The following is a 22,046-nucleotide window of genomic DNA, read 5'->3' on the forward strand; positions in this document are numbered from 1 at the left end:
ACTATCGAATGATTCTGATTATCAATTTTGCATATTTTTCTGATATAAAAAACAGACATTTTTAGATAGTAGCAAATTTCTCGGTTTAATATTAAGGACGATTAGGAGAAGAATGTTTCTAATTTTGCAAAAATATTGATATAAATTTTATTTTGATTGATCTTCTTTTCTCGCGAAAGTTTGAGATATTACACTATTTTAGACTTTTAAACTTTGCTGTCGTCGCAGCACGATAAATGAGAGTATTTTATAAAAATCATGAGATAACGTTATGACTATATTATTATACAGAACTATAACGACAAAATGTTAGAGAACAAGCGTGAAACAAATAGATTATTCATTCGAGGAGATTTGAATTGGTCTCATTGGAAAGGCAAAATAACTTCACAATTTTTTTTTTCATCCCCACAAAGATAATTTTTTCTAAATATATCGTAACTAGTATTATTAATACAATGTAATATATATGAAGTAGAACTTCTGATAATTCTCATATATATATATATAATCGTCTCTCTTTATTACTGAAAAATTTAAATTCTTTTGCCTTTTGAGGAAACTGATTCACTTACAGTCGCCGATGCTACGAAGAATGTTATTTTCGGGTGTGATTATTTTAATAAAATGTATCGTGTACTTTTTTTGTACGATCGTGTAATAGCCATATATAATCGAGCGAAAACGCACAGAGCGGTGATATTATCATTAAAGTCTCTTTTATGTAAATATTAATAGAATTACGTGTAAGAATAGCGTGTAAGATAACGTTCTTTTCGCGTAGCGTACCAAGCGCTAATTTATCTGTAAATTTTTATGATTGTTAATAAATCTTCTTCATCTTATCTTGTGAGAGATACGACTATAAATAAATAAATTTTATTGGATTCATTCATAGACTCAAATCCGATACATCGAATCTGATGTGTATCTAAAATTTTTGTACTTGGAATAAAAAAACATCGTTTAACCATACACACACGCGTTCGTTGTACATGTTTCTAAAATTGTATTTCCTAAATAAGCTATACAAATATAAAGCAGGCGAATTTCATTTTAATTTAACAAATTTTTCGATAAAAGTATCAAGACTAACATAAAACGTTTCATCCAATATAAAAAAAAAGTAAACTCTGATGCGATATTTTTTTCAAAGATTTCTTTATTTTCCCCGATGTTCTTATCTCACAATGTTATTTGTTATTAATCTAGTTTAGGAAAATGAAATGGGCAAAACAAGTATACAATAATAGCTGATAAATGTGTAATGCAACGCAAGGCGGCTGTGCTTTTTTTTTTAGTAAGGCTTCCATTTTCAAATTGTCGCAATTTTACAAATACTGTAAAATAATAATAATAATAATAGTAATAATAATAATGATAATAATAATAATAATATAATTACAATTACATGTATATAAATGATAATGTGTATTCATTTATTTGACATAAGTTCGAAGACTTTGTTAGTCTGCCGAATATTCGAACTTCATCTTTCTGAAAGTTCAAAATTCTTTTGCAGATAGATCAGATACGTATCAAGATATACGCTTCCCTTTTTGATATTACGTATATTTCTTCTTGTACATGACATGTAAGAAAGCGCGTGTGCGTGTTCGTTTATCATTATTTAGTGTATACTGTTTCAGCAGTCGGCATTCTGCTTTGGCGTGTTTCTCGTACATTATCTCTGTGTGCCCAATATGTAATATATCCCGAAAAAAGAGAAAGAAAAAGGAACACATAGGAATGAGAAATTATGTAAATAGAAAAAAAGATAGAGACATCGAGAAGCGTATTAAAGCGTAACAAGCGAAACGGAAAAAGCTTGTAATTTGCTTTTACCGATAAAAATAATTGCATTTCACACGCGAGCATTTTTATCGAAAGAATGACTTCCGCGATTTCGAAGAATAATAATATAATGATTAGATGACCGACGTCATTTTTGATATATAGATAAGGCTATTTAAAATGTGATACGAGAAATGGCAGCTGTGGTTCAGAGATTTACATGGTGGACTCTATATTACAATTAACGCCCCTTATCGCGCACTTCGCGCGATTATTTATAAAAATAAATACTTTAAGATAAAGTATTTCGATAACTACCGTAAAATCAATACACATATCGGAGCGATATAATAAATAATAATTAAAATCAAATAAATAAATAATTTGCTTCGTTCAGCATATTCGTTTCTCGCGTATCTTTAGTATACGATTTACACAAAGTGTATAAGGCGAGACGCAGCTTAATCTTTAAAGATTCGTAATGCCGCGCTCACTAAAAAAATATGAACATTATTCGATTTCGAGCGTACATTTTCTGGATACTTGGCGAGAAGGTCGATTTATATCGTTAAGACTCGCAAAGTTCGTTATCATTACTCTTCTGAGTTTTAATATCTCATCATTCTTTTCGTATATTTGTGCGAACATTGATCTATGGCGTGAACCGAATGTCAACGCTTCATAATGTGTGCACCCGATATGCGATAGAAAATTTGGCAATTTTTGAAAGAGGGAGCACACTCTTTTATCGACAAACATGATAATATTATAAAATGTAATAAAGATATATAATGGATTCTATCGTCAGTAAAATCCAATTCAAAAACATTAAATTCGTGTCACGCTACAATGGCAAAATCGCAAGTCTAAAAATATATATTTATATATATCTTCCGCTATATAATTATTAAAAAAAATGTAGAATATATTGTAGAACTTTAGAATAAATATTCCAATACACATAGAGGAAATAGCACTAGTAATATTACTAGTAATAATAATTCGGAGAGCCTTTAGTATCAATGCACTCACTAACACATATACAAATATATGAGCTTTTCCTTTTACCATGTCTCAAGCTTAATAGCTTGATATTCAATTCCTTTTCGAGACGTTCGCAAAGAGAGGAATCGTATAAAATCTTACTTATCGATTGGCACTTGTTTTCCCGAAAGAAAAAAGGAAAAATCCAAGTTGTCTCATTTCAGTATAGGCTACATAAAAGAATAGAAGAATAAATATGTAGCAAAATGTTTAGAAGAGTATATCAATTTCGAACTTGGTGTTATAAATTTACATGTTAAAGAGTTTCTATCCTTTTAACAAAAGGTATCCAAATATATCATATTCATTATTGTCGCATTAATAGATTTATATAAATACATAATCTTTTTATTCTGTACGTATATCTCTCTGATATGTAATTTTAATTTTTATTTGTGCGTGAAAGATATTCTGCTGGAAAAGTTAATGTTTACTTTTCTCTATTCTATATGATACACTTAGATCCCTTTACATTAAAATGATATCGCTTATTCTTTCTTAGTCCCCGATATTTCAACAGCCTCTAATATGTATGCGCGCGTATACGTACATAGTGATTAATATTTAGCGTAATGACTGATCGCGTATGTATTGTATTGAGAGCTCCTGTAGTAAGCTCCATTTTCGTAAAACATCGTCAAATACGTCATGAAAATACGTTGATGCATTAGAGATTAGAGTATTAAAATAATAGGACAAATCTTTAGGCATTGTTCGCCTGTCAGTTGATGTGTACACCCGATCTTTTTTTTCATTTTTACCAATTTTGATATCATTATCATTTATCTACAGATCAGATTCGCCGTATAAGGCCGTCGAGAAGGAGCGATAATCGAGTGCGCCGGGAACGGCACTCGGTCCTTTGTACGGAGGCATTCGCTGAATACAATATTCCGCCTGATCGGGCGGTAGTTCCCTCCTCAGTTCGTCCGGCAAAATGTAAGGCTAAAAGACAAAAGAATTTACATTCATTGATACGCTCTGTTTCATTGTTGTGAAAGTTGTTGCTGCAAAAAGTTTTAATATTCTCTTACCTTATCGCCAGCAAGAATGCGGAAGCTGTCAATGACTTGTTCTGCCGTGTCGGTGTCAGTGGACTCGCGCGTCATGAAATCGAGGAAGGCGTCAAAGTGAACGTAACCCGAATTGTTGGGATCGACAATGGCCAGAATACGTTGGAAATCAATGTCGCCCTGTCTGTCCTTTCCAATGGAGTAACCCAGAGACACGAGGCAGGATTTAAACTCGTCTGGTGCCAATCTGCCAGTCCTGTTTTTGTCGAAGTGATTGAAACTGCTGCGGAATTCATTCAACTGTTCCTGGGTGATGCCCTAAAAAAAAAAAAAAAAAAAAAAAAAAACGTTGGTTGTTATTCTTGAAATTACTATATAGTAACATATAAACATATGACAAGCAACATATGCACTAATTTAGAAATACCTTCGAATCTCTGGTGAGAATTTGATTCTCGACTTCATTAATGTTACGATTGATTGAGGTTAGAAGCTGTTCCCAACCGACACGTAGAGTCTCCATGGTATACTGAGTGTAACGGTTCTCGAAAATCATGCCTTCCTGAACTGCTTGATGAATTTTCTCCAATTCCTCAAGATGTGCCTTATATTGATACACCGCCTGTTCGTATTCTTTTAGACGATGTAATTGATCCTCGAGAGTTCCCTAAAATAGATATAAATATTCAAAAATCTGAATGTAATATAAACGATGTAAATTTTTACATAATGTAGATGACATCTATTACCTGAAGGCCAAGGCCAATCGCAGTCACAGCATCCAATTGACGTTCTATCCATGGTCCGACGACATTAGCTTTCTCAGCAAACTGTCGTCTAAGTAATTCATTATCTATTTTCACATTTCAGGAAATATCTTTTGAAATGTATATTTGTATGTGATCATTGAAAATGGTGTGTCATTGAAACTTGTAATAAAAATTTTAGTATAAAATACCAATTTTCAAATAAGACTATTTATATATAATAAACTAATAAGTACTAATGTCGTATGTCCTAATGCAAGGATACTTTGTTGTTTGCGAAGTTCAGCGGCCAGAGTACCATCACGTTGAGGAACCAATTGTCTAACGTCGCTCCATTTCTTGGTAAGATCCTATAAAACGAATAATATATTGATTAATTCATTTTTATAATATATATATATATATATATATATATATATATATATATATATATATATATCAATAATTTATCCTTCAATATACCATTGCAGTGAGAGTGGTGTAAGGATTCTCCAGGCCGCCGGGAATCTGGTATTGCTTAACTATAGATTCAACTTCGCGCACCAAACCTACAATCGAGTTGTACTCTTTGTCCGCTTCGCCGAGGGTAGCCTTGAACGCGGCATGCGCGTCCATTAAGCCTTGGATTTCTTCCATTGTGTGGACAATAAACATGTCCACTAGATCTTCTCTGGTTCCATCCAACCAATTATTAAATGGCTGAAAATCACGTCAGACGTCAGATATAATAGACATCACATATAATGAAGAGCGGGCAATATAATCTGCAAATGTACTCACAGCAGCGCGTTTGGCAAACTCCAAATGCAAGACGTCTATCTTCTCTAGGATTTTTTCTGCTTCGTCGAGAGCTTGACGCCTACGTTGGGTGAGCGTACCCAAACGATCCCACTGATCGCAGATACGTTGGCACCTGGCGTTCACGGATGCGCTATCGTGATACTCGAGGGTACTGTAACAATACAGAACACAAGATCGTTACAATGATCAAAATAACGATCATTAAAAGTATCGATCAAAAAGTTTGAAATTACTTGAGTTCTTGAGCGATAGCTGCGATCTGCTCTACGCGATCTTGATGCGCCGCAAGATCCGACTCGAAAGCCTCGTGCTTCTTTTTCAGAGCCTTGAGCTCGTTCAACTTGCACTGCCGGAAATGTTGAGACGTAAGCATCTCCTCTTTACCGGCGGTCCAGTCCTCGTGAGCATCTGCTTTGTGCTTGAATTTCTGCGCCAAATGTTCCAGTCGTTCCAGACGCATCATCTCAGACAGCAACCAATCCTCGAACGTTTTCTCGGCTAACTCCAGGCCTAAGGATTATTTCGAATATGTTCGTTACTCCATTCAAGCATGTATATGGAGAGGGATAGAAGCAAAATAAAACCATACCTTTCCACGCTTTATTTATGTCGGACACCATTTTTCCTTCCGTGGGCATGTACGCTGGTCTATTGCTCAACCTCAGCTTCGTCTGCAGAGTATTGAAATTCGTTTCCAGTTTAGCTTTCTGTTCGACGCGTGGCGGCTTGTGCTTGCGTCGATACGTTCTATACTCTTCTAATTTCTTCTGACAGCCGGCGAGGGAATTATCAGTCTGTCGATTCGCAAGCCATGGCATCGTTCGTCGTATCCATTCGAGCAGATCGGAAGCCAAACGCTCATATTCCTCCATAAGACGCTCGTTCTCTTGATTCACCTTCAATACTTTGCAGATTCTGTTAGCTGCCGTCTCTGCCTACAATAAGAAAATTCTTATGTATCCTTTTCTTATAAAGAATTTTTTTTTTTTTTTTTATATATATATACGCATTTGAAGTATAGAGAGTTAATTTTCATCAAGAGCAAGATACATGCATTCGTAAATATCTTGCATTTTAGAAAGATTGTAGATAAGTAAGAAATTGAGATAAATTAAAAGTTTGATTTTCGTAATGACGCGGATTAATGGTATTTTTATGCACACTTAACGCGTTTGTTACGGATTAATTCAAAATGCAAGGAACACACCTTTTGAGCACCGCTAAAACAGTGGTAGTATGATGAAACATAGGTCATCACGGCCCTCTCATCAGGCATTGCTGTATTTCGCATATCTAGAAAAACACATTCAAAAAAACTCAAACCATGCGTTGTTAGCGGTTTTGCCGTTAAAAATTGATTAATTTTAACAATAGACGAGTCCAGTAAGAATATAATTAGTACATAATTTATTGTAATAACTCTCAATATATCTATATTTCATACATATGATCAAAATATATCTGTGCATCGATCTTTGTACATATCATACTGAAAAAAAATAACACAAAGAATTTTACTTTATAATCATAATCTTATAATTGAAAAATGTTACGTGACAGAGTGCGTAATTGGTTTCAGGCCTGAGAGGTGAAATAATTAAATTAAAACAATAATAAGATAATCGATTAGCAAGTTCAAACGCCGTTAATGATAATAAGCGAAACAATTCATTTAATTACAGATTGTATTAATGAAGGGGTCGTTTTTAACAACAACGGTAGGGGGAAGGCAGGGAGTAAAGAGCAACACGCATTTCTTTACGCTGACCTGCTGGGCACCTTGGAACGCGTGGTAGTAGCAGGACACGTACGTCATAATAGCTCGCTCATCCGGCTTGGGAGTGTTGATCAAATCTATATGATATCAAGGGAACATATAAACATTAAGCGTTTGACACACGTCAGTTTGATACTCAAAGAAATCCGCGATCGTAGCTCCGTTCTGTACCCCTAAAATTCGACTATCTCTTCGATCCTGTCAATACGAGTGACGCATGTATCTTTCATATATTTCAAAGACATAAAAATATCACAAGTACTTAAATACATAATGTTTTAATTTAATCATTTGATTTATACTTACCATCGGGATCTAACATGCGAGGAATGTCGAGGTACTTTTCAGCGACATCAAAGGCAGTGTTTAGGTTCTCCAGCGGATTATCCTTGCTGAGTTTGTTGTAATCGATCAAGTCGGGCCGATGGCGATGGATGAGGGCACAGAACGCGAGGCCGTCCTTGAAGGACAGGTGGAAGTTTTGAACGTTGACGTTCTTGTACGGAGCCGTCTTGCGCTGGCACCAAAGCAACAGACCCTCTTTCGCGGTCATTTCTTCCACGGAAATATCTTGGATCGCGAATCTCAGAATAATAGTCCATATCATTCCCAAGGTCATTTTCAAATTGCCGTCAACAATTTCTGTCCAAAAAGAAAATCGTCGACACTTTTGAGAAACATATATCATTTGTATTAATTCTACATTGTGTTTCATTTTTTACATTCTACATCATTCTATTAAAAAATGTGAATAAGAATTTTACTAAAATAAGCGATTTTAATCCCTTCATTTGATAATCATAAAGTACATTAATGGCAAAGAGAACGAAAAGAAAAGTTATACATCTTATACGATTTAATTACTCGTTTTTGTTTTAAATACCATATACACATTTAAATAACTATGATCGCGTAAGAGAAGTACAATCTAATATTTTTAAATAATACGTAAGACGAGCCTCAGAAAGAAAGTAATGTACCTTCCGCGCCAATTGAAACCAGCTTGACGCCCTTGCTGGCGATATAATCGAGGGCCTTGTTCACATTGGCGATCTTGTGGAACCTCATTTTGCCTCTGTCGGGTCTCGGAAGGGTCTCGCCTGAGATCACCTCAAGCAGCAACATCAGTTTCAACCCATTCCTGAAATCGTCTTCGATCGATTCGATGGCAGTGCCTGCTTTGCGTAGATGCGAATTGCACCAAGCTGTGAATGTCTGATACAAAAAGAATTTATTAATTTGTGTTTGATTTCATGTTGATAATGGTTTCGTAAATACGAGATAGCGACTAATGACACATAGAAATGATAATAATTACGAGACGATAAGAAAACGACAGTTGGTCGAAATAATTTACTTAATTTCTACCCTAACAATTTTCGCTCTAATCATAAGCAAATAATCATTTAAAATGGAGGATTGAGTTTCTCTGCTATACTGCTTAGTGTATATTTTAGTAGCCGACCCCGATCCCTCCCGCTATATATATCTTCTGTCCTGGATCTTAAACCACGTTTTCTATCGTTCTCTGCAATGATTTTCGGATAATCTTTTGATATATTCGCACGTTTGTAAAAAATGTGATATCCTCTTAATAAATTTCATTTCTTCGCGTACATGCAATATATGACTTTCTTATTGTTTTTTTTTAATATTTAATTTAATTATATTTCGACAAGTACACGCCAAAAGATATCTCGCATAAACTTTCGAGCCAGAAATAATTATTTACACATTAAATCAAATTTATTTTTATAAATTATCACATAACAAATCAATTTTTACATTAAAATTTTTAGACATTAGCTTTAAAAGTATCTCCGTTCTCGATAACGACAATTTTCGTGAAATATTATCATCGTAAACTGCGTTTATATTGCAATCGAATCGTTCTGTCAATTCTGCAATTCTAAAAGTTTCGAAAAAGATAAATCGAGGAGAGAGTTTTTGAGATATTTATCTAAATGTTGTTGAATAAAGCGTAGCGTTTAATCGAGATCAATAAAAAATTCGGGGCCGACGATGAAACCTTCGGGTTGGAAAAATATTGCGTGAAATTCAATACGGGCGGCGTGAAGCACGACGGGCCAATTTTGGACATGAGCCACCCTAACATCTCTCTGTGTGTTGCACGAGCTCTAAGATCTATTTGTAAAACATTGACTCCTCCCGCGCCGAGTATTAAAGATCATTTCGAAGAGACACATTTTGGAAGTCCACACTCGTTATTTAATAATTAAACCGCGTTCTCTCTCCGCGTTATGTCATTGATCCGTAAACGAACTATACATCCATACATCGTTCTTTTTCTCAATGAGAAGAAGACGCGAGTAAATATCTACATTTACGTAGAAATTTGTTTGAATCAAATATTGATGCCGATTAATAGAGCAATTATAAACATTTTAATTTGTTACAGTAAAGAAAAAAAAAAAATATTATCATACGATATTTGCGAAATCCGTAATTTGATATGACAATCTTACTACACGTGTGTGTATGTGTGCAACGAATGATGTGCTGCATCGATAGAAATATAGCTACGCACAGCTTATAGAGTTAAAAGGCGTCCTCTCCTCGTCGCGGATGAAAGAATGCGATAGCCCGGTGTATTTGCTGATGACACATTACTTTTATTTCCGTCCGTTTGTGCGATTATGTATGAACGTGTAACGCGACCGAAGATTCGCATTCGTTTTCCGGTCTACGTCGATGAGCATGCTCAGCCGTTTTTTTTTTCTCCCCCGGAGACAATTTATGACGAATGATATAAATAACATCTAACACCTAACATCTTTTCCAATTTACACTACGTAATTTATGCGTTTAATCGATCGTGCTGTCTAGGAAAAAAAAAAAAAAAAAAAAAAAGCACGATCTCTCCGCAAATAGATAGTTATTCTTATTTGAGAGTCTTATTTCCTTCATAAACATTTAATTCAGCAAAATAACTAAAGAAAAACAATTCAATCTATATTCGTTAGTCTGTTTTTGATTTGATTATTAAATTCTTTGATCATCGTCACGTTGTTAATCGCTTAGATAACTAATTAGATAGTCTAGAAAAATGATCATCCATTTAAATCAATTTAGATAGAGAGTTGTTTTAAAAATATATATATATATATATATATATATATATATATATATATATATATATATTAATAAACATACAAACTTTTGTAACATATATAATTCTTTTTGAATTATTTTATCTCTTCTCTCTCTTTCTCTCTCTCTGCTTCTATTATTTTATTATCATCTCACGATTTCGTCTAATTATCGTATTGTAAGGATATATATATATATATATATATATCAAGCTTTACAATATTTTTTTTTTTATTCGTGAGTCACCGTCATCATCCCTTTATAAATTGTATGACAACGCACATGCCAGTACATCAAAGATAATATAAACATCGTCATTATCTCCTAAATTGCGTAATTTCAGTACGCAAGGATTATCGGTCCTAAGATTAAATAACAGATGTAAATATAATTAGATTTTATATAATTAAATGCATATTTATACAATTACATTAATTAAAAATTTAATGTTTTTATCATATATTTTGTATATTAGTCAAATAAGAGAGATAGAATATAACTCGCATAAATATAATAATCATATAATTAAATGTATTCCTATGATCTTAAATATATTTTTAGTGGATTTCGTGGATAAGAAAAAAAATATTTTACATGTTTTATAATATAAACATGGCGCATGGTTATAACTTGTTCTTTTTCTAATGCTTACTTAGCATGATTTCGTCAGTCTTATTCACGCGGTTAAGCGGTGTGTGTGTGTGTGTGTGTGTGTGTGTATCGACTATAAATAAATACAGTTATACAAACAAAACAGCCTAAATCCTGTGCGTATAATTCATGTAATCCAAGTCTCGAAATTCCGCACACGGTTATGCGCGCTAATCTATTTCTATTCCAAAAGTTTGGCAGTAGTTTCCGTTCGCCTGTACAGTTCCTATCATCCTTATCGAATTGTTTCGTGTCTTATCGAAATGTATGCGCGCGATACAGTGTAACCTTCAATAAGACGCCACGTTGCACGACGCGAAAACGTTGCCGTTTATTAGCCTTAAGATTTGCGGAATCTTTGCCCCAGATCTCTATCATTGCTTGTTTTTTACCTTCTGCAATCTGAGAATGTATACCTCTATTACGTTACATTTAAACTTGGCAACGAAAGAATTTAATTACAAATCACTCTACAAATTAAGTCCTTCTTACAAAGACGTATTTCTTCGATAATAAAATAACTTTTACAGTTGTTAATTTATATTTAAATAAATACTTTTTTATATATAAAATATATATTTACATAACTGAATATTATATATATTTAAATTATATATATATATATATATATATTTTTTTTTTCCTACATCTCTCGAATTAATAAATTGTTCCTTTTCGCAATACATTATTTTAAGTTTACAACTAATGGAACAGATATTGGAATTTAATTACATTATAATATACATTACATTATTATATTTAATTACATTATAATTTGAAACTAAGATATATAAAATTTTTCATAAAATATAAAAATACTTTAGAAAAATCTCTCTCTAGATTTATATAAATTTTTTTTTCTTAGACATGTTCAATATACTCTTCTCAAGTAATAATTTATTTTTTAAACTAAATCTGGAGCATCACTTACGAGGAACCGTATCGTTATTTAAAGTATTATATCGATAGTAGGTATATAAAATATCTCGACGAGAAGCAAAAATGAAAAATGCAACAAGTAACTTGAATCGCGGAATAGTTACGTGGGCCGGAAATGAGATCTGTAATTACTACTACGACCTTTCGAATGGGGCCAATAGCTAGTCGAAAATAGTTAATCGTGGGTGTACAGCAGGATACTGTATGATGAATCCGCGTTTGGCGCACGCAGCTGATGCGTGTATTAATCGAGCAACTATACTTGCCCGAGAAAAATAATCGTGTTTTCCGCGATATTACTCGCGTTTTTTATTTATTTATCGTATGAGATGTATTTTCTTCTACAACAATATATTCAAGATTTCTATCATCATTGTTTCCTTCGATATTCTGTAATCAAATCATGTGTTCTATATCTACGTATATCTTTTTCAAACATAATAAATGTGATATCATATCCATTTAAATGTAAACTAATATATAATATATGTATATGATATATATAAAACGAAATATTGATAGATATTAATAAAATTCATTCATATCGAATTTTTTTCAAAATGTAAAACATGTTCTATATATACGTCGATATATCTATTATTTAATTGTTCCAAATCAAATATGTGAAACTGCTATTATTTTCGCATTCAATTGTGAAATTATCAAAATTCGAGCTCTAATCGAGACTATCTCGATCTTCCATTCATGATCGTCAACATGGTTTATTCAACCATGAACGATGGACGATTTGTACATGCTATTTCGAGAAATACGTCAAGAAATCAGAATTTCTGAAATTTCTTCCGAAAATTTTAAACGTACATACAAATAAATCGAAAACGAGACATACAATGGAGTATAAAATTACAAAATATAAGAAAGGGGGAATATAGAAGAATAATATAAAATATAAAAAAGGAAGCATATTACAAATATAAAGAAATCGAGCTGTCGTAAATAATCAGGAGCATTAAAAATATATTCTCGTTTAATTTATATTTTATATATTTATACTTTTAATCGCAATTGCAATATTGAAATGCTGTTCAATTTATCCTTCAGCTCCATTTCATGTATATGCGTGTGTGTGTATTGGTTGCGAGATTTATATTTCCCTCTTCTATAATAATATTATCTCATCATTTATATTGGTATTATCACATTATATCTCTGTTGGCACATCTTATTTTCAATTTATTACTTCGTTCTCCCATATTCATATCATTGCGCGACAATACTCTTAGTCAAAATATGGCATGCGTGGGACATTCGGTTCCAATTTGAGATTTGGCGCAGAGCCGGGAACCCCCCAAAGGTTAACGATCCTGTTGCGGAAAGAAATCGATCGAACGCGGAACGGAATCGTCATCCTCGCCGCTCGACTTTCACTTATCCACGATTATAACACGAATTACGCATTGCACGGGACTCCGTCATCCTCTCTCTCTCTCTCTCTCTCTTTCTCTATCTTTCGGAGGTACTAGACGACGGACCCGTGATCTGCCAAATTGGCACGACACACGACACGCGTCCGTCAAATTCAAGTACGCGAAAAGCAAGAGCAACGTAGCTTCGTATCATAAATCAGCGATATCAAGAATTGTTCCCCTTGGAAGAATGAAACGGAGTCAAGTCTTTATATACGAGACAAAGCAATTTTTTTTGACAAGTGAACTAATCCGCTTCTCGATTTTGAAGTTTTGTCGGTACTGCAATTATAGTAATCGGTGTCCGTAAGTCGAAATACTCTGCGAAAATTCGAAAAATAGAGATATAACTGCATCTTTATAATAATATATGAGAAAAAGATGTAACTAAAATTAAAGTACTAGCTGTAATAATAGTAATATATGATATAGCGATAATTATAATCTTGTACAGTATGTATAATTTAATAATGTATAATTATATAATTCATTTTACATTTCTAGAAAAGTCAAAACTCTCTGAAAAAGCGTTAGTAACTACATAACCATTATTGTTTCTACTATTTGGAAAATCGTGCGGCGGTTTAATATACGGGAAAAAAAACAAAAAAAAACGCATTATCGAACTATATGAAAAAAATGTAAGAAAAGCGCGAGGGATCAAAGGATAAATCAAATTCCAGTGATCCAGCGGGTAAAAACTCGTGTGGAATGCGAAATCGATATCCGAAATCTCCGAGGTCTGATCGGAGGATGTGTGAATCCCGACTAAATGAGAGATCGACGGCGTACGGTCGCACGCGTTACCTATTTATACGGTCTATTTATACGTAAACGTCAGACGTCGCGCGAACAGCCGAATGAGATGCGAGAGAGTATCGCTCTTTCGAGCGCAAAGTGTACACGATGCTATTGACCAGATCGCAGATCTTCTTCTTCTGAAATAATTGTCATTCGCAGGCCATTATCGCGAAATAGATTTCACGATCGCATGATTTAATGATTTAGCCTAGGAAAATTATTTCCTCTCTCTCTCTCTCTCTATTTTTTTTTATTTCAATATTATTATTAATGTTATTACGTATCGCTCTATATGTATATTTAAAGATTCGTAAATCTATTGAAGATGTATCCGTCCATGTCATTAAAACAAATAAATAAAAAAATATAAAAGAGAAATTTATATATATACCATATATATATTTGTACATATAATATATAATGTGTTAATTATATTTAAATTAAGTTTATCATATTATAGTTGAATATATTTATTTAAATTAATTAATTAAAAATTTAATACTATTAAGATTTAATACTATTGGGATATTAAAAATTTAATTTTTTGGCGACTTTTTCGAAATTCGCGCAAACGATCACAAGACATTAATCGAATAGAAGAAGATGACATACTTGCGCGAAGATTATCTATAATTGCCAAAGATGCACTCGCGAACGCAAGCCGTTAGTTAGTGTCCGTTATCCGGTCTAACCGTTCGATTTTACCTAAGTAAAGCCGGACGATGAATTGCTACGCTTTGCATCGCAGCGAGGAGGATAACGTGGGAATTAATCTCGAAGCGAGGACGGATTAGCGCGCATCGATACAGCGTATTGATACACGAATTAATCGACGATTTCTAATTACACAGTACGCGTGAGACTACTCCGTCTATGCGCGTAATTGCGGGGGTAGATCAGGGGGTCGATAATTGAAACAGCGCGGGCGCGAGAGCTGGAAAATTAATAGTCAACGCGATGATTAAAGACGCGAATTAACATCGATTTTATTAAAGGAAATATCGCGATACCGCGTGTGTAAAAATCCTATTTTTAGAAACATAGCTGGAGAAAGCAAAGCCGATAAACGAATTTCACGAAGAAAATGCGCGACTTCATACTTTATTTTTCCCAATCCAACAAGAGATTAGATACGAGATGGATGGATTCGAAGAAAGGGAGATTCTTAATTAAGATCTTTTTTTTTTTTTTTTTTAATATCAATATATTTATGATTTTGACAATAGATTTATAATATATTGATAATACATATATGGATGTAAAAAAAGTTAAGATACCGAGTTGAAATTTGATGTGAAATAAAAATCAAGAGAGCGGCCCATATAAATTGCGTAAAGGTTCATAAATTTCAGCTACGCGACACTATATCTATTTTTAATCAGTAACCTATTCTCTAACGGCGCCAAGATGTCATGGTAAGTCTAAGGAAAGATTTTAACGAGCGCTTTAAACGTTGTTTCGATGTTTGGTCGTTCAAGTGTGAATGTCGTCTAGAAAAATAGACTTCACGAGCTGCGACAATTGCTCGGGAAAAGATTTATGCACTAGACGAATGGCTTGGCTAAGTTAAACTTTGCACTGACAATCAGATCCAAGACACGTCGAATGCTAAATTATTTAAATTAATCAAACGAAACAAACTTCGTGCGAAAACATAATAACACACGATCGATATGCTTTATCTATATGAGCTGATCCAATAAAGCGATAATAAAAAAATATTTATATTATAAAGCGATCATGAGTGTGTAAACACTCTGTGTAATAAAAGTCACCAAATACAAGTGCAGGATCACTCAAACAATTACACATGATTCAAAGAGCATTTTTGTGATATCTCGTATTTAATATTAAATATAAAAATTAAATATTAAATATAACTTGCACACAGTTAATTATAAATTTCGAGTAACAACCGTGAAATCCTATGTAAAGCATCATATACGTATGTTGATATTCAAATTTAGAATTAAGATTTAAAAAATGTCGAAAGAAATATCGCGAAAAAAAGAAAGAATTATCCAAGGCCTTTTCAAATCGGGAATGACATTTTCTCTTTTTTAATTTTATAAACAATAATTGTTAAAAAGAAGAAGAAAAAAATGATAAAGAGAGCGAAGAATCTGGAATAAAAAAATTTCATCCAGCGAAATATTTCAACGAACAGGACTACTCGAAGATCGGATATATGAAGGAAGCAAGGACTCGTGTCTCGAAAGATCGCGCGGCCTGAAAGCTCGAGCCGAGCAGCTGTTTCCGCGACGAGCAGCCGCGCGACCTATTTAAACGTCGTCGGAGAAAAAGATTCCTCTATCGCCGGAATGTTTCAAGCTGACAACGCGACGAGCGGAGAGGAGGATTTTACGAGAAATTCTCCTTGTACAGTTAATCGATCGGCGCGTGTCGTCCACTTCCTTAATGCGTTTAAACGGTACTGCTAATTCGCCCGTCCCTACCGTCATACTCCATCAATTTCGATCCAAGCTGGATTTGAAGGCACGAAATTTGAATGACACGGAGTGCTACGTTTATCTCGATTTTCGCGTCTCGTATAGATACACATATATTGTATATGTATTAGATACGGATATAGACATTGTGTAGGAGCAAGGTGAAAAAGGGGAGGACGTAGAGTTTCTCACGCTTCCGTAACGGTAAATATTTTTAGTACATTCGAATCTAATGAAAACGCGCGTATCGTGCTATATGTAATAGCATTTAATATTATATATCTTTTTAGTTTAAAGATTGAAATAAAATCGAGTAAAGAATAATATACTCGAGTGGAAATAAGGAATTTTCTTACTTATCTGACGCAAAGTGTATAAGATAAAAATATTCTAATCATATTCACTTTTAATAAAATATTCTTTAATCAATTTTATTTTATAATATTGAACGCGTATAATAATTTATTATAATTATAATAATTAATATATAAAAATGTTTTGCGAAAATTGATATTACTTCAAGGCAAAAAAATTGACTGACACATTTTTTTATATCTAATATTTTGAATCTGATTGATATCTCATGTTTAAAAAAAAAAAATGAGAAATGTTTTAAAAGATTTTACTTCTCCGTTTATCCTAAATAGTTCAAAAATTATTTTCTTTTTTGTATATGACGATAAATTATTAATTTCTCTAATCATAAATGGTTTTTGAAACGAAGAGATAAAAAAGAGATTAAAAAAAATTAAATTGAAGAGAATAATTCTTATATATGTTCCTTCTCAATACAAAACACTTCCTTCCGCCTCGAATTCACGAAATCCTATTGTTATCATATTGTGTCATATTTGAAACGGGAAGCCTTCGGGTAAGAGCTTTGTTCCGTGAAACGTGAAGAAATAATGTCCGCGCGATACGACGAATGGAATGAGTTTTGCGTTTTCGCCGCCGCCAATGCCGCGACGCGAATCTCGACGGCTTTTCGGACCGCGTTTCCGGAATGAGGCACGCATACACGTACACGCGGGTCTCTAAAATTAGAGGCGTTACGAAAAATGCCCGCTCTCGGCGGCGACGAAGTCGCGGGCCGCGTTTCATATCTTAGGAACGCGTAAGCTTTATATTGGCATGCGCGCGCGTAACCATTATCAGCGTCGCTTATCTAATACCTGACTTGACGCCAACGCGCCTTCGCGTAGAAAAGGAAAAGATAAAGAAACCACTCGACGACAACACCGAGGAAAAACACGAAAATCGTGAAAATCGTCACGCTCGCGGGCGTGATTCATTGCTCGATTATTTTTGTCATAAAGTCTGAAAATACAATCCGAAGGGCTGCGGCTGATATAATACGAGAGAGAGAGAGAGAGAGAGAGGTGGGAGAGCTCTGGGAAAGCCTTGAACCTATGCCAAAGATGAAGAAAATATTTGCGAACGCATACTCGGGAATGCTACGATTTGTCAGTATCTAATGACGCCATGTCGAATGAATTCGCGAGTAAAAACTATTTAAAAATGTCGAAATTGCGAATGAAAAGATTCACTTGTTATACGCTTTTAATCAGAAGATTGTATCTCCACTCTGTCTCCTTTATCTTTCTATGTGTTTATAATGCTTTTTAAATATTTCTATTTATAATATTACGCTTCTCGGCAATGTAGCGTAAAGTATACTTAAACAGGCTTTTAACATTACCAGTTTTTCTCAGCTCTTCTTAAATGTAGAATGTTGCTCGTCATTAATTCTCGATACTATATCTAAGTATCCAAATTATCCTATATCTTGATGAGCTTAGAATGTAATTTGATCGCATGTAATAAAAACCTGTAGATAAAAATGAAATTTACGTATACTACGTTTACATCTAACTAAATTATCGAGCGTAGATTACATTCCGCTTCGATATCCGTATTTTGGAATTCAATTATAATTCATCGGTCCCGATATCTGTTATTGACAATTAATTCCAATTAATCTTACAATGAACACTATTCATTTAACAACGATAAATTTTTTTAGCCAAAGAGAGAGTCATGAAAAATATTATATATAAAGCTTATGAGCGTCCATGCAGTGGAAGAGCAGCGATATAATTTTTCATGTTAACGTAAATCACGTTACTACTACAATGATTACACAAGAGCGCGCGCCTTTGCGTTATTACAATGTGTCAATATCTGATAAGATTATCATAATCTAAGAAAACTGATATAAACCTTAATTCTCGATCAACATTGCCAAATTCCCAACCGCAAGCTTTTTTTTTTTTTTTTCCCTGGACGATTATAGTATCATATTTCTTTTTCTAGCTGCAAGTTTTACACTCGTACTTTTTTGTTTCTTTCCCTAATAGTATCAATATCACAAATATCAAGAGGTAGATACCTTAATTAAATTATAAGACAGAGAGAGAGAAGGGGAGGGGGAGAATATATTAATCTTAATTTTTAAAATATCTGATCATTTTCAATCTTTTACAATAGATAATTTGATCCCATCATAAAATAAAAGATGATTCGATAGTTTCTGTCTCCGAGAGACAGATGTGTGTGTGTGTGTGTGTGTGTGTGTGTGTGTGTGTGTGTGTGTGTGTGTGTACAAAACTAATGGAGGCTCTATCTCTCTATGATTACAATATGCTCTTTAAGCGCAATAAATAAAGATACAGATAAGTAAAACATAGACCATAGAAAAATATCTTTTTCTCCGAATCCTTTCACTTAATCTTTGACCTGAAGATAAAGAAACATTTATTATTATTATTTTTTTTTTTAGACAAAAAAAACGAGGATGGTTTTTCACGCGATTATGCGTGTAATCGATGTAACTTCTCGACGCAAACCGACAACGATCCTTTGGATAAAAATATAAAAAGTACAAGGTAAAAGATTCACTGAGATATTTTCATTGTATTTGAGAAACGGCCAGGCCGAGTTTGGGCCCAAAAATGCTCGCGAGTCTCAAAGTAACGGAAAAAGAAGAGCGAAAAGAGAAGACGAAGGAGAAGAAGACGAAAAAAAAGGAATCTCTCGGCTATGATAACACTCGCTCACCTTTTTCTGCTGTTTCTCCCAAGCAGGGTCCAAGAGACCCTCCCTCTCCCATTCCTCCTCCGGTGCCATATATCCGTCCCCGTAGGCTTCCATGTCGTTCATCCTCTTGCTCGTATGCGTGTCTCACGTTCCTTTAAACGCAAACGCCAAAAACGTGCTGTCACACAACTCGTTACAAACGTTCGCCCCGTTACAACGGAAAAGATTACAGTGGCTAAACAGAAACAGAGAAAAAGAGAGAGAGAGAAAGAAAGAGAAAGAAGAGGAGTCGCGAGTGCTTTTCGAAGAGAAATGCTCGATCAAAGATCGATATGTATCTATCTCCTCGGCGTACGTACGCACGTACTTTCGTTTCGGTGACAGCGACGCGTGTACTTGGGAGGAGAGAGAGAGAGAGAGAGAGGGGATTGGAGATTAAATAAAAAAAAAGAGAGAGAGAGAGAGAGGCACGACGGGCGAAATCAGGGGACGACCGACCACGATGACTATGGGACGGAGACAGATTAAGGGGCACTTGAAAAAGAGAAAGAGAGAGAGAGAGAGAGAGAGAGAGAAGTGCAGCGAGAGAGACCCAACGTGAAAACGTACCCGCTAAGCCCAGAAAACGTTCGGTTTCGTGTCGTTCTTTCCCTCGCGCTGACCCCTCTGCCACGAGTCTGACATACACGATTTGCTCGCCGGCGCACAACCCCCCCCCCCTCCCCCCGGTCACTCCACGATCGCGACTTCTCTCGTAGGGGACGAGGGTCTCATTCGCTCTCCTCTCCATTTCTCATCGGAGGAGGGGGAGCAAGACCCCTTCCATCGATTCCCTTCTAAATTCTCCCTATCGGTCTCTCTCTCTCTCTCTCTCTCTCTCTCTCTCTCTCTCTCTCTCTCTCTCTCTCTCTCTCTCTCTCTCTCTCTCTCTCTCTCTCTCTCTCTCTCTCTCTCTCTCTCTCTCTCTCTCTCTCTCTCTCTCTCTCTCTCTCTCTCTCTCTCTCTCTCTCTCTCTATCGAGTGAATGTTCGACAAAGCGAGAAGTTTTTTTTTTTAAATATATATTTGTTTTGGACATACGGTAAACTCTATGCGAAAGATAATAACGAGAACTATCAACGTCGGAGTCGTAATGACAGTTCGCGGTTGTGTCGCGTCAAACGTAGAATCTTATCGTATTCGATTGTGTGTGTACGTATAATTCAAACCGCCACGTTATATTACTCCGTGACGCAGCTGTCCGACGGAGGGGTAGCGTGCGCGCTCGCGCACGAGATAACGTTTCATCACGGATCGCTACATACGCAGCAGCCGGGCTCATCGGCCGAAACTAACCTCTGTCCTTCTTCCTCCCTCGCTCGCTCGCTCGCTCGCTCGCTCGCGCACGTACGTACGCAAGCACGTACGCAAGCCGACTCCGTTTAACGACGTCCGCGAGGACGCAGGGGGTGATGAAAATAGCGTCGGAAGACGAACGCGCACCGCGACACCTCATTCACCCACACACGCGACTAAAATAGGACCGACGCGCGGTCCGCGCGAAATTCCCGAATCGATCGGGGCGACGCCATTCCCGAACGAGACTCGCGAACAGTCGCGAGCCACGAATCAATTAAATACAATCTAGAGAGGGATAACGCAGTTCGCGAACCAATGGGCCAGTTGTAGTTGTATGCGACCTAGAGGGGAAACGGTTTCGCGAATACACGAGAGTAAAAGCGGCTATTTTGAAAAGGCCTGTCTGCACGGAAACTTGCACGAAATAATTTTTTCATTGTTTCTTTTATCTATTTATTTTCGTATCCTCTGTTTCTTTTTTCTCGTGTATTTGCGAATGTATATTTTCTGATATGTTAAAAGCTTATAGATATCGTTAAGGATGTATGTGTCAAAACATTGACAAAAGCATGAAAAAATTTCGGAGACTGTTCTATCTCTTCTAAGTATCTGTGCAAAATCTGAGCACAATTCTCTTAGCCGTTTGAAAATTATTTAAGTTTAAAGTTAATATTGATTATTCTTATGGAAAATCGCGTATTGTAGCACCTATTGATAAATTTGACAAGGAAAAAACATTATTGCCAACAAAATAAAAATTTTCACATATATTAAGAAAACTCTAATAAATATTTATAAATATTATCTCTCTCTCTTTCTTTCTTTATGCAAATTGATCGGTTTTTTTTTTGTTTTCCTGCAGTTGATTTCAGGGGTATTTACGATTAAAAGTTTTGTCGAAAAAATTAGGAAAAAAGTTAATTCCAACTATTTTCTTTAATTTATTTATTTTATTTTATTTAAGTTTAAAGTTAATATTGATTATTCTTATGGAAAATCGCGTATTGTAGCACCTATTGATAAATTTGACAAGGAAAAAACATTATTGCCAACAAAATAAAAATTTTCACATATATTAAGAAAACTCTAATAAATAT

General features: G+C 34.9%; 1 protein-coding gene across 7 annotated transcripts; it reads right to left on the reverse strand.

Annotated features, from left to right (window-relative positions):
• Positions 1-162: 162 nt before the first annotated feature.
• Actn (alpha actinin) lies at positions 163-21,208 on the reverse strand. 7 transcript variants are annotated; one of them, XM_070299194.1, is made up of 14 exons: positions 19,633-20,209; positions 8,177-8,411; positions 7,503-7,838; positions 7,184-7,273; positions 6,627-6,712; positions 6,009-6,354; positions 5,653-5,929; positions 5,399-5,570; positions 5,081-5,317; positions 4,884-4,968; positions 4,601-4,704; positions 4,279-4,518; positions 3,873-4,169; positions 163-3,783 (listed from the first exon to the last, which is right to left on the reverse strand). In XM_070299194.1, the coding sequence occupies exons 1-14, from the start codon at positions 19,732-19,734 to the stop codon at positions 3,625-3,627; spliced, it is 2,766 nt and encodes a 921-aa protein (XP_070155295.1). In that variant the 5' UTR covers positions 19,735-20,209; the 3' UTR covers positions 163-3,624. The 7 variants fall into 7 exon arrangements, with proteins under 7 accessions (XP_070155295.1, XP_070155286.1, XP_070155253.1 ...); XM_070299185.1 differs by lacking the exon at positions 6,627-6,712 and adding an exon at positions 20,947-21,208 and having other exon boundaries at positions 164-3,783; positions 7,188-7,273; positions 19,633-19,763; XM_070299152.1 differs by lacking the exon at positions 6,627-6,712 and adding an exon at positions 20,947-21,208 and having other exon boundaries at positions 164-3,783; positions 7,188-7,273; positions 19,633-19,846.
• Between the last annotated feature and the right edge of the window lie 838 nt (positions 21,209-22,046).

The sequence above is a fragment of the Polyergus mexicanus genome, unplaced genomic scaffold (assembly GCF_030449975.1).
Source record: "Polyergus mexicanus isolate NDT 795.1 unplaced genomic scaffold, iyPolMexi1.0 SCAF_1, whole genome shotgun sequence".
NCBI classification, from domain to species: domain Eukaryota; kingdom Metazoa; phylum Arthropoda; class Insecta; order Hymenoptera; family Formicidae; genus Polyergus; species Polyergus mexicanus.